This window comes from Marmota monax, unplaced genomic scaffold (genome assembly GCF_021218885.2).
Source record: "Marmota monax isolate L192 unplaced genomic scaffold, Marmota_monax_Labrador192_F-V1.1 WCK01_AAM20220418_F8-fsc00001, whole genome shotgun sequence".
Taxonomy (NCBI): Eukaryota; Metazoa; Chordata; class Mammalia; order Rodentia; family Sciuridae; genus Marmota; species Marmota monax.
In genome coordinates, this window is record NW_026693777.1 from 26,147,823 (window position 1) to 26,161,706 (window position 13,884).

The window sequence follows — 13,884 nt, forward strand, 5'->3', positions numbered from 1 at the left end:
ATATGGGAAAATTGTTTCTTATTTTCTCATCTGGAGAATTGATATGACATTCTATAAAGACCATTTGCTACTTGCCTAATAGGATAATGAACTTGCAGAGATTCTTCAGTAAGGCTTGCATGCTTTTTTCATATCCTGGTAACTCAAATATTCAAAATATTTCCATTTGTATTACAAATTTGAAGCATGGCTTTATTTATTTATTTTGGGTACTGGAATTGAACCCAGGAGTTCTTTACTACTAAGTCACATCCCCAGCCCTTTTTTTTTTTTCCTTTTTTATTTGGAGACAGGATCTTGCCAAGTTGCTTAAGAGCTCACTAATTGCTGAGGCTGGCTTTGAACTTGCAATCTTCCTGCCTCAGCCCACCGAGTTGCTGAGATTACAGGCATGTGCAGCCACACCTGGTTAGCTCTATCCTTTTGAACTTAGTTTTTTGTTTATACATTGAAAGATAATGATAACTGAATGATAGATATGATATAGATTTTAAAGCTTGCATTCCTGGCTTTTCAAATCATAGAATGTAAGCAAACAAATCATGTGCAAAAGCTCAATCCAAATATCAGCTCCAGGGTTTGTCAAGACAGCCACTAGCCCTGCAGTTTTAGAGGCCAAGGTCTTGCAGACCTCTCTCTGTGTTCCAAAAATACCACTCCCTCCAAACCTCTATTTTCATAATTGCTGCCCTTTATGATCAGCATTGACCTTTTTGTATGACCGATGCATATATCTACAGGCTGTCACTGAGACATAAAATTGTCAGCAGGTCATGAAGATGTGCACATAATCAATGACGTCCACAGGATGTCAGGTACTTCACAGAATCCTCTATTTGAAAGCCAGATAATTCAAGCCTCTGAATAGATGCTGTAGCCCACGGAAATATACCCATAGAGAGATGGTGACTGGAGTCTTCTCTGTGAATTTGTGAACTATTCCCAGCAATGGAAAAGAGTTTTCCAAACTGAAATGGAGTGTCAGTAAGTGCCCTTCGGTGCAGCCATCTGTCCACTGGCTTGCATTTAGGAATCCAAATGCCCAGTGGGAACCTGCTGTACTGGCAGCTGGGTGGACAGAACCAGCAGCTTACTTCTGGCACTGCTAGAGTTCAGTGGTGTGTGTGTTTGTGTCCCCTCCCCACAGCTATCGACCTGCTGTACTGGCGGGACATCAAGCAGACTGGGATCGTGTTTGGGAGCTTCCTGCTGCTGCTCTTCTCCCTGACCCAGTTCAGCGTGGTGAGCGTCGTGGCCTACCTGGCCTTGGCTGCGCTCTCAGCCACCATCAGTTTCCGCATCTACAAGTCTGTCCTACAAGCTGTGCAGAAAACCGACGAGGGCCACCCTTTCAAGTGAGTGTCCCCACCTGCCCAGCAAACCCTGCCTTCCCAGGCTCCTTCTCTGCCCCCACTCCAACCCACGGGTGCACTGGGGCATGTTTCTCTGAGACCCAACAGACCTTCTAGAGTCTCACCTAATACCCTGGCTTTACTATCTAACACTGTTGGTGGATTTCTGAAACAAACTTCCTTATTCTTATTCTAATACTTATTGCTGTTGAGTTTTTATACTTTAATTACCAATAGTAATCATAATCCATTATATGTGTATAATAATTTATCATTGAAAGAGTACTCCATCAATTACTAATTCTCCCCACTCTATAAAGAAGGCTGGTCAGACATTATAATCTCTATTTACAGGTGGAAAAACTGAAGTTCTAAGAAGCAAAATGACACTCTCAAGGTCACATGTCCAGTAAATATCACAGAACCAGAGCTAGGGTGTTTGGTTTTTATTTCCATGCTGTCTCTGGAAATTTAAGACCAAAGGGCCAACCATCTGAGGGGTCCAAGGCTCATGAACATCTTATCATATGTCCTCCTCTGAATTTTTCTACTGGGGAAATATAATTGGAATGAATATCAAAAAGAAGGAAATTTTTTTAAAGGGAGGCAATCTATTAAGAAAGAGGACACATGCAAGGGGGCAGAGGGCAGTGTTAGCCCGGCCAGCAGCATCCACCCAGCTCCACCAAAGTTTGTCCTCCGACTTGTAAACCAGGACACTCAGAGCATTGGCCATCAGTACCACCCCCTCACCTGCTGGCTGGCCCCAGAATGCAAGTTCACCAAGGTTGTCCTCACCTCTGTAACCAACCAAGGGACAGTTCTGAGTCCTAAATGAGATGTGTAGATGCTACTGCAGAATGGCTTCTGAATGGCCCTGGGTATTCACTGATGTCATCTCTGTATGTGTCCTGGCTCTCCCTCACCAAGGCTTCAGTGCACTGGGGTCTTCACAGGGAAAACGATGCCCGTTTGCAGGTGCTGTGGACAAAGGGAAAAGGCTGCTCTCAGACATTTCTTCCCAGCCTCTCCTGACTCAGTGTCAGACAGTGTTACCATGTGGGTTACAGTGTTATTGTCCTTCTAATGCTGGGGCTATAGCCGGGCCACACAATTGGCATACACAACACCTACTTGAGTGGACCTCACTGGTAACCAGTCCACAACTTCATCCTTCTCCCTGTCCCAGTCTCTCCCTTCATCATCCAACATTCAGTATGTTCAACCACGCTGTTCCCACCACATTCTTGGCTCCCAGGCTATCACATGGGGGACTTAGCTCTCATTTGACTTATTTCCTCTCATACCTGGTTATGCTTCCTTCAGAGGACAGATTTAAAATATTAAAATTTCCTTTGGCTGAGTCATTTTGATCATTAAAAGGAACATCTGACTCAGAATATTTTGAATCAGAACACAGTATCTATACAGATCACTATTTTTCGTTTTCCTTCTTTCTTTTTTCTAAAGGAAAGAAGAGCCATCGCATTTAATTGTAAACTCCCTGAATTAGTTCAGGCTACTATAAATTGGGTGGCTTAAACACAGAAATTTATTTCTCACAGTTGTGGAGGCTGTGAAGTCCAAAACCAGAAGCCCACATGGTTGGGTTGCAGACTGCTGTCTTCTGATTGCGTCCTCACAAGGCAGGAAGAGGGTAAAAGAGCTCTCAGGGGTCCCTTTGATGAGGGCTTCTTCCTCTTAACCTAAGCACCTACCAAAGACCCCACATCATAACTCCATCCATCACTGGAGGTGAGAATTTCAGCATATGAATTTTGAGGGGACACAGCATTCAGTCCACAACATTCCTTACATCTCAGGCCAAGAGTTGCTTTGCCCTTTTCTTCTCCAGTCCCAGAGTTAAGCAGGCCTTTAAGAACTCCAACAGTTTCCCTCTAAGAAGGCAAAGTGCCCTCTTGAAAGAGCAGAGGCAGGAAACGAGAGGGCAGCTGGACCTCTGCACAGAAGCATGGCCAAGCAGAGGAACCTTAGGTTGGGTTTTTAATATATTTTTATTTTATAAGTAAATATATTGCATTTGATATATTTTAGCAACCCATGAGTTAAATTTAACAAATTAAAAATCCCATTTCTAAAAGTACCATTCACTAGAACCAATGAGCATTTTAATATGATCCAGGTCTCTTGAGTTTCCAGTGCTCCCTAGATAAACTTGGAAATAAATTACAGAATTTAAACATGCATTCTTCAGAGTTTTAATGAGGAAAAATAATTGGCAGCTAGGATTTTCAAATAGCTCAATTATTTAAAGAAGACTATGCTTTCCATGCAGTCATGTAGAATTTAGCAAATGAGCTGTTTTGCATTGGTTTTTTCCCTCCAGTCCCAGCCAGTTTCTGTGAATTATCAGCTCAGGCTGTAATGCTATCTTCAGTGACAGAAACAGTCATAATGCTCTCCCACCCCTGTTCGTGTGTTCCCTATGCACAGGAAGCCAGAGAGTATGGTGCCCTTTAGCCACTGACATGACCCTTAGAGTTGGCCACCCACTGCCTCAGATGAGAGAAGGAACACTCACCTGGCCCCGGGATGTACCTGCCTGTGTGCCGTCCCTCTGATGGGGTTCTCTGATGCTATGGTCTGTTGACAGGGCCTACCTGGAGCTTGAGATCACCCTGTCCCAGGAACAGATTCAGAAGTACACGGACTGCCTGCAACTCTATGTGAACAGCACACTGAAAGAGCTCCGGAGGCTCTTCCTGGTCCAGGACCTGGTGGATTCCTTAAAAGTATGTTGCCTTAAGCCCTTTGCTTTATGATCTTAAGTTTTTGTTTTCCTCTAGAAGTGAAATATTAAAACTGCCACATTATGGGGAAGATTACGTAGTTCTAGAGTCAGAAAATCTCCTAATCTATGGAATCATGGACTCCATCCCTTCATTTTACAGAAAACATAACTGTCTCTGAGAGGTTAAGACACTTATCCAAGGTGGCCCACTCGTCTGGCAGAGCTAGGATGAACTCAAGATCATACAACTAATTCTGTTCTTTTTAGTATATCAGAATGTCTGTCCTTAAACCATTTTTGACTCCTCTCCCAATTTTCTAAAATTAATTTTAAAATAAAAATCTAGTTTCGGGAATATAAAAATACACACATACTTCTTCATTGAAAAAAACTCTGGACTCTACTAATGATAGATCTCTTGAGTGTCCTGAGGCAGAGCCATCTGAAGGGCAGAAGTAGGCTCTAAATAGTGTGTGTGAGGACCTGGGTCCTGGGCTTTATACTCTAGTGATAACTCATCATGATTCAGCAAGGCTGTGAGCAGAGTCAAGGTAGCCAGGACAAGGTCTCTGAGTTCTCTGTCCTCCATGTGTATTCTGTACACACCCTGGCAGGGGTCTTGCACTAGGGGTGGCCTGGTAACTGCTCAAGGAAGGGCAGAGGAAAAGTGAGAGATGTGTTCTTGATCCTTGAGGTAATTGAAAGGAATGGTGACTTATAGGAGTTACTAAAGGCAGAAACCAGGAGATGATAATTACCTGTCCTAGAGCTTCTCAGGTAATATTCCCATTTGCTATGTAAAAATGGGGCTACAGCAGGGGTCAGCAATCCTTCTCTCCAAAGAACTAGATAGTAAATATTTGGGGCTTTGCAGGCAATGCTCTGCCACCCAGTTTTGTCATTGTGGCACAAAAGTAGGAAAAGACAATACAGCAGTGGAAGATTGTGACTGTGCACCAGTAAAACTGTACTGATGGACACTTAAAATTGAATTTAATATCATTTAACATATCATTTTTTTCTCTTCTTTTGATTTTATTTAACCATTGAGAAATATAAAAACCATTTTTAAATCATGGGTCCATACAGAAGCAGGTGTTAGACCATTTCCCTCAAATGTTATAACAGCGTTATCCAAAGGTCTCCAAAGAAGCTAATGACAACCTTCTTTTGGTGATCCCATGACGGACTTTAAAACGCCTATCGCTCTCTCATTTCCTATTGAAATCATTCTATTGACATTCATTTCCCATTACCTATAACTGTAATCCCAAAAATTTTAATCAGAAATCCTAATTAGGAGAAAAAATTGAAATGCTAATTAGAAAAATTGATGCTAATCTAAACATTAACAATATGAGGTTCCAGTCTGTCAGGGACAGCTTCGGGAGCTCTGATCATCCTTTCTTTCTTCAGTTTGCTGTCCTGATGTGGCTCCTGACTTACGTTGGCGCCCTCTTCAATGGCCTGACCCTGCTACTCATGGGTAAGGATGGACAAGAGGGCATCGTGACTTCCTTCACACCCACTGAGAATAGGGGGCTTCCTAGGCTGTTAGCATTTAGCTTGTTCTGATAAGTCCCCAGAGACAAATTCCAGATCCCTGAGTACAGAGCATTTTCCTTACTATCACAGTGCAATTAAAGAATCTATTACATATTATATATCAGCAGTGAATTTCTAAGTCTGAAGGGCTTTCCCCCCCTTCATCCATAATGGGTTATATTTGATTTCTAAAGTTCTAGTTATGGATAGAGATGCATTTTCATCTTCAGAGGGCACAGCCTACCCTCATTCAGCCCTTCACATCTGTGTGAAGGGCTCAGCATCCTTTTGCTTTCCTTATAACTGCCCTGTTATCCTAGTTATTCCAAATAATTTTGCAATATCACATGACTATGTAATATGTATCTATGAACTTATTACTATTGATAACTCTCAGAATTTTAACACTGCATTTGTTTTTCATCCCAGCTGTGGTTTCAATGTTTACTCTACCTGTAGTGTATGTCAAACACCAGGTAAGTTCTCTGTGGTGTCAGACATTCATGTTAAATTTTGACTACATGGGGTCTTTGGGTATGCTCATTATTTCTCTCTTTGTAGGCACAGATTGACCAATATCTGGGACTTGTGAGGACTCACATAAATGCTGTCGTGGCAAAGTAAGTTATCCAGCAAGATTCATAAAGAGGAGTCACTGTCTTAAGCAGGCCTTTGAATGGATTAGATAGGTGTAATAAAATGATAGTAAAATAATAGGTGAAGGTATGATCTTTGACTTGTTCAAGTCATATGTTCATTCCCTTCTCAATTACATTATTTCAGAAAATAAGTATAAATTTCAAAACTTACAATTAAATAAAATTTCCAGGGATTTATTTTAAGTGTCATAATGAATGAGTTTTAATAATGAATGATTTAAAGGTATAACTAAGGGCTGGCCCATGTTCAAGAGCAAGATGGAGAAAGGAAGGAATCCTGATTCAGAAAATTAATGGTTAAAGTGAAATAGAACACTTAAGTTAACAAATATTTTCAATCTTTTAAACAATGAACAGCACTAATTTTTAAACTACTAAAGTTATCTTTTAAACTTTAAAGTGGGTAAAGTTTTTGTCACCTAAATATTTTAATTACTTTACTTTATAAGTGTGTTTGATTAACACCATTCCTTTTTTAAACTGGAGTCTTGGTCAGACCCTACTTTATAGGCTACCTACTCTATTGGGGGATAAAGATTTCAATTTTACATATTGGAAGCTAACATGACCATTTAACTGAGTAGCTTTTCCTAATTCTTACATTAATATTTATAGGTTTGTTGCCATCTACAAAGATAGTTTTTGTGTTGTCATTACTATTCACGATTTTAATGGAAAGTTAAACTAATCATTAGCTACAAGTCAATGTCACCAGAGAATGAGTCTTTGTCAACATGGACTCCCTCTAGTAATTGAAACTATGTAGTTGGACCTAGGTGATGATCAGATTTAGAGGGCAGCATTTTAGGCAAAGATGTATAAAAGCAAAATAAACAAATTGAAATGTAACAACTTTAAAGTTCTTCTGCTATTAGGTTACATATCATCAACAATAGTTCCCTCCTGAAGTATATAAAAAATTATTTTTACTCTGTATCATTTACATTCATCCTCTTATACTCTTAAGAAACTCAGGTGTATGGTGAATATGGATCTGTAACAGATCTTCAGCACATTTCAAAATGTCTGAAATTATCAGCTTGAACCCCAGTGTAACCAACATCTAATGCTAATAAACAAATGAAGGACAAAAGTCATTATTTTGATTTAATAAATGTTAGCATGGACCTATAGAATTAGAATTTCTAGGGTTGGTGACCTGAAATGTATATTTCAGTGACTTCCCCAGATAACTTTTTGGCAGTTAGTGCTATGGTCACTATGGTACAGAACATCAGGATAGGAGTTTGGATACTGGAAGACAGATGTTCTAGACCTAACTTGTACAATCCTCAGTTTGGGGATCTCAGGAAAATCACATCTATTAATGAATGGGGAGTAGGTGGTACTGGTTGATTGGTTCTAAAAGAGGAGTACCTATTTTGTTCTGGGTACTTCATATAATAAGCACAGAGGGTATAAAGATAATGAAACAAATCCATCTCAGCCTATCGGTGTAGTCAAAATTATAAAGAAACAACTGTAAGTCAATTTAAGAAATACCAGTAAAGTTGCATAAAATACTAAAGTCAGAGTACTGAGAATACAATTGATCCTTCCTAGAGTGAATAATGGAAAGTCACTAAGAGAAAGTGCATTTGGCCTGGGCACTGAAGAATGGGTAAACACCACCCCCCACCCCCGCCCCAAGGTTGATAGGATAAAAGACTGCAAGAAGAAGAAGCCATGTAAACAAAAACAGAGGAGCCTGAAAAATGTGGGTGGGGAAGCAGTGAATCAGACAGTGTGTCCAAAGCTTAATATGTGGAAAGATCAGTTAGAAGAAATGTAGGAGGAGAGGCTGAGACCAGGTCCTGACTGCTCTGAGCAGTTTTGACCCTGACTCAAAAGGAAATGGCCAGCTCTTGATGTTTCTAACGAGGAGATTGATGTAGTCAGAACTGTATCTTGTGAAGATCAGCCACAATAATCTAGTGAGAGAACAACTGAGGAGGAGAGAGACAGGAGGAGATGTGGCAATCAGCTAGGAGCTATCATAATTCCAACCAAAGTGGTAAGGGCATAGGCTGTTAAAATGAAGGGAAAGCAGATGGCAAAGAAAATCGCACACACAAACACACAAACTCACACACACAAAATGTAGTTGTTAAATTACACTTGGAAATCAGGATTATATAAAGGAACAGAGAGAAAACATGTCATCCATGAGGAATGATAGGGCTTCTGTGGTTGACTTTCACTCTGACTTGGCTCTGAGCTTCCTGGTAGTTAGACCAAAAAAGAGAAACTAGGTAGGTAATCTGTTTTTGTCTGACATTAAAGTCTAAAAGAAAATTCTTGATGAGCTCTTATCTCTCAGATCTCTTTGACTTCTAAAATTTTGATTTAGTGCTAGAATAATTCTAACAAAAGAATTTATACCATTTTAGTTAAGAACTTGATGGTTAATCAGAGAGACTTGTTTGAGTCCATTTCTGGCATTTATGCAATATGAGTTCATCATAAATGTTGTCTCTGTGAACCTGTTTCCTTATCGGTAAGTTGGAAATGTCAGTACTTACCTCACAGGGTTGTTGGGTATTAAATAAGATAGCACCTAGAAAGTATTCTTACTTGGACATAGGAAACAAGAACTATTATATATCTTTCTCCTTCGCTTCCTCCTCATCATCATCGTATTGCTGGGTAGAGATCATTCTAAGGATCTTAAGGACAGTTCCAGACTGAGTCAGGGACTCCTCTTGCCACCCTCTGCATACTGAGCTACCCTGTCCAGGTCATTTAACCTTTCTTTGTATCAGTTTTCCAGCTGTAAGATGGGGGTGATACTTAATAACATTTCTTAGAGTTTTGTAAAAGGGCCTCAAATTAGAAAAGGCAAAATAAGTATTGTAGAGGGAATTAAAGCTATAAGTAAGAACAAAAGAAAGAAATCTGCCATAAGTGACTACAGCTGCCTATATCTAGGTGAGTTCTAGTCTGGGATGGTGAAATTGCCTGCAATTTTATGTAGAAGCCTTCTTGGTGATCACCAATAAATCTCAGAGAATGAAAGACTTCCCTGATATTGAACTGGAACTGTTCCAATTTTCAAATAGGAAGAAAGCATCGATTCTAGAACTTATCTTTGGGTGAGCTGAATGCCTAATTTCAAGAAAAATTCTAGAATGAATTAGTAAAACTAAAAATCAGTACTCAGAATAGACAGCTGTGTGTTCACCAAAAAGAGAGATTCTATACTGTTCTAGCCAGTGAGTATTCTCATTTTATTGAAGTACTCAACAAATCCTCCTGTTGTCCTTGAGTAGAAAACCAGAGATGATAGCACAGTCTGTAGAGTTCTAGTAGACCCAAAAGATGTTCCTTAATCTGCCAGGTATCTGTCTGGGGCAAGGCATAGTAATGTGCTACAACATCCTGCCTTTGAGCCTATCCCTTTCAACACCATTACTTCTCGTGGCAACATGAAGAAAAATCAAATATAATTTCCAAAATGTTAGGTGGAGCAAAAGCAAATTCAAAGAGGGCAAGATTCAAGATGAATCAAAGGATTTTGAGGAATCTAGAATGCTGAATTGGAATCAAGAAAATGAAATTAATAGAGCAAGTTCTATATTTAGATTTTTAAAAAGTCAACTTGGCAAAAGAATAAAGGAGGGCTGGGGTTGTGGCTCAGTGGTAGCGTGCTTGCCTAGCATGCGTGAGACACTGGTTCAATTCTCAGCACCACATACAAATAAGTGAAACTAAAAGTCCATCAACAATATAAAAAATATTTAAAAAAAGAATGAAGGAGAGTGGATAACCTATAACAGTAGTGGGTATAAAAAATACCTAAGATTTTTGAATTGATTAATTGGTCACAGCCAATTATGATTCATGGTATGCTGAGGCATCTTTTTTAAAAAAATCAGTGCATGTATGACCACACAAATGGTGTGACTCTGCATCGTAAACAGCCAGAGAAATGAAAAGTTATGCTCCATTTGTGTGCAATGAGTCATTCTGCTGTCATATATAACTAATTAGAAGAAATTTTAAAAATCATTGCAAGTTTAGAAGTTACAAATGGAAGTATAAAGTCTAAATCAAAAGAAGGCACAGTCAGGGCTGGGATTGTGGCTCAGCGGTAGAGTGCTCGCCTAGCATGGGCAGGACCCAGGTTCCATCCTCAGCACCACATAAAAATAAAGGCATTGTGTTATGTCCATCTATACCTAAAAAATAAATATAAAAATGCTTTAAGAAAAAAAAAAGAGGGCACAGTCACTATATTCCATTTTGGTCATCTCACATGTGTGTTCAGTTTATTTCAGGGTTGGGCATTTAAAAAGATACATTAATATACTAAAGTAATGCCACTGCAGTAATTCCAGTACTGAGGGACTAGAAATCTCATAGTAATGACTAGTAAAGATCAAATTTCACTAAATGACCCTGGAAAAGAGACAACTTTAAATGAACACAATGACTGTCCTCAAATATTTGGAGGTCTGACATTGTCAAAGAAGTAGTAGGCTTTCTCTTTTCCTCTTTAGAGCAGAAATTTCAGAAGTTCTGAGATTTGAATGAAATATGTGATAAAACAGTAAAATTTGGAGTTTTTCAACAATGCAAGCCTTTGCCTCATGGAGCTGTGAACCTGGACATTTATTCAAGTATCTATGTAGAAACTAGGTGGCCACTGTCACTATGTCCTATCTTTCCTGACTTCTCCTCCTCTCATCCACCTCTCTTCTGGTCCTATAGCTTCAAATGTCAAGGGTTCATACTTGTGTTTCCAGTCAGACTTTCTCTGCTGAGCACCAGGTCTACTCCCCTGCTTATCTGATATTTTCTATTCTGTGTTCAATAGACATTTTATATTTATATGGCCAAACATCTTGCAATTCCACATCAGAACCCATTTTTCTTTCAGTCCTTTCCATCTTGGTAATTAGATTGCATTATCATTCACCTAAATTATCATTTAGTTCTCAGGCCCAGAAGTAAAGAATCTTCCTTCATTTTCCTTCTTCCCCCCCTTGCCCATGCATTCAACCCATCAACAGGTTAGGTGGGTCCTGTCAGCTTCATTTCCAAACTAGATCCCCAGGCTGGTCACCTGCCTGTTTCCACATCTGCCATAAAACTCTGGACATTGCCTTCTGGCACCTGGACTTCTATAGGTTTCCCTTCCTCCATTATTGCTTCTACTCTAATTTCCCCAATTTTTGCACAAAGCCACCATCAGGTCTACTCACCTGCTTATCTGATATTTTCTATTCTGTGTCCAATAGACATTTCACATTTATATGGCCATAACATATAAATCACATCATAAATTATATTATAAATCCTATCATATCACTCCCCTTCATAAAATTTGTCAACAGCCTCTCATCACACAGAAATCCCCTAACGTGGCCCACAAGTTCCAACACCATCTGGGTACTGCCTGCCTCTCAGATTTCCCTACTGCACGCCTCAGTTCACTGGGCTGTACCTTTCTTGATCCCTAAGCTTATCCTTCCTTTAGGGACCCACAGTTGCTGCTGCTTCTACCAGAAACTTCCAGATCTTTGCGTGACTGTGTTGACTCCTTCCTATCATCTGGGCATCTATTTCTCAGCTCTGTGGGTTGAAGATGGGCACCACCTACTTTGCCCTCTCACTTCCTTTCATACCACCTTGTTTTGTTTTATAGCGTTTGTCACTTTCTCTTGTCTACTTGTTTCTCTCTTCTCAACCCCTACAAGAATGAAAACTCCATGAGAGCAGGTACCTTCTTCTTTTTGTTGACCACTGAATTCCAGAATGTGGAAGGGTTAGAGAGGAAGGTCTCAATTAAACTCTGCATGGTAAACTCATTAAGCTTCAATTTATGAAACAAAACACTTCTGGTGTAAACCTATCTTAAAATGACACAACCACACTGTGAGCATCACAGAATCATGGGAGCCTTGGTGATGGTCTGCTCGGTACTCCACATATTAAAGATGAATCTCTAGGGCCAGCTTCGGTGGGGATCCAGGTTTCTGAAATCCAGTTCTGAGTAGTTTGGCCACACTGAAGAGACATACAGGTTCCTTCACCTGGAACCATCTCTGTTTATCATCCTCCTGGCACAGGTAGTAACTGCACCATCCTTTCTCTTTCGGAAGTGCCCCCAATTAGGGGATCAATGGCTATTGTCATTGTTTCACAGCTCCATTTCTATAGTCCTGAAATAAGTCGACATGTTCATCCACCTAAAAATTTATACTGTAAAGAATGTAGCTTCCTTGGGTCACTCAATATCCAATTTTTATTTCCTTCTTATTGCTTTTTATAAAGAAGAGTGTTTATAGACACACACATACAAACCATAATATCTTCCAGCATCTTATACTAATTAATATTATGCTAATTAAAGGAACAGAATGGATACATAAAATGATTTCATGAATAACATTTACAATTTAACCCTTTAGTTTTTGTTTTGTTTTGTTTTTAGGATTCAAGCTAAAATCCCCGGCGCCAAAAGACATGCTGAGTAGACAGGTATCCCAGCGGGGACTGGACACAAACAGGGATGTCTGGAGAGGCGACAGCTCTCTTCTTACTCGTTACTGCAAATTGATTGTTCCCCCCACCCAATACCATACTCTTAGAGGCAAACTTTAAAACAGCTGTTTTTAGGCTGTTCCTTTACTCTTAGGATATTTGAGTCACTTGTGTCAAGCACTAAAGTATAGAAAAAAAGTGTATTAGATGTGGTTTTTAATTTTGTGTTGCTAAAAAAAAAAAGTGCATGATGGTGAGAGCCCACGTTCTCCTTCCTTCTTCAGTGTTCTCCTCTTCTCTGCCATGCTTCTGTAGCTTCTAAAGTCCCCCTGTGGCTAGGCCTTTCCTGCCGAGTGCATTGACACAATAGTGGAAATTGCTTATATGTCCTTGGGTTGCTGGTTGGATTAATCTTTAATAACATTATATAGAATTGTAGACTGATGTTTTAGCATTTTTCCAACACACACACACACTACATAAAAATAAAAAAAAAAACAGTTGACTGTACTTATGGTAATCAGTTTTGTATAACTTAAAATAATTAAATAAATGAATAAATCCAAAATGAACATGCAGTACTTTTGTTGTCTGGGATTGATGGGCTGATTTACATGTATGGTAACTAAAAGTACCAGCATGTTAAATTTATTACAATTTGTATTACTTTCTCTGTAGTTCCTAATGGACTTAATTATGGACTCTGGATATTTGCACTTATGTACTTGATACTGAATGCATAAATAAATGTTACTAAATGTAGAAAGCGTTCCCTGTCTTGTCATGATTTTACCAGGAAATGCAAAAGTGGTAAGAGATGGGGTTACCTGAAAATGTGCCAGGAGGACTGAGATCAAGTACTCACCTTGCTCCTTCCCCCAGGGCTACAGGATCCAACCCTAGCCTAGTTTATGTGCCTCTTAGGTTATTAATATATAAGGAGTAGCAAGGAACACTCTTCATCTTGCATTAGAAATCTGTGAGGTTGGTAAAGATAGTTTCGTTTTTCAAAACTTGAAAATGATATAAATCCTTACTTGAACTCTTTATAATTGTATGCAGCCCAACACTGGCATAAAACAATGATAAT

General features: G+C 39.4%; 1 protein-coding gene across 2 annotated transcripts in view; it reads left to right on the forward strand.

The window, feature by feature from the left end:
• The window catches only part of Rtn1 (reticulon 1), a 228,934-nt gene extending 215,374 nt beyond the window's left edge, over positions 1-13,560 (forward strand). For both annotated transcript variants that reach the window (XM_046461713.2, XM_058584617.1), the window contains 6 exons: positions 1,148-1,355; positions 3,967-4,105; positions 5,521-5,590; positions 6,079-6,125; positions 6,211-6,269; positions 12,745-13,560. In XM_046461713.2, the coding sequence (XP_046317669.1) occupies positions 1,148-1,355; positions 3,967-4,105; positions 5,521-5,590; positions 6,079-6,125; positions 6,211-6,269; positions 12,745-12,787 (566 nt within the window). In that variant the 3' untranslated portion in view covers positions 12,788-13,560. The remainder of the gene's footprint in view (positions 1-1,147; positions 1,356-3,966; positions 4,106-5,520; positions 5,591-6,078; positions 6,126-6,210; positions 6,270-12,744) is intronic.
• The last annotated feature ends 324 nt before the right edge of the window (positions 13,561-13,884 follow it).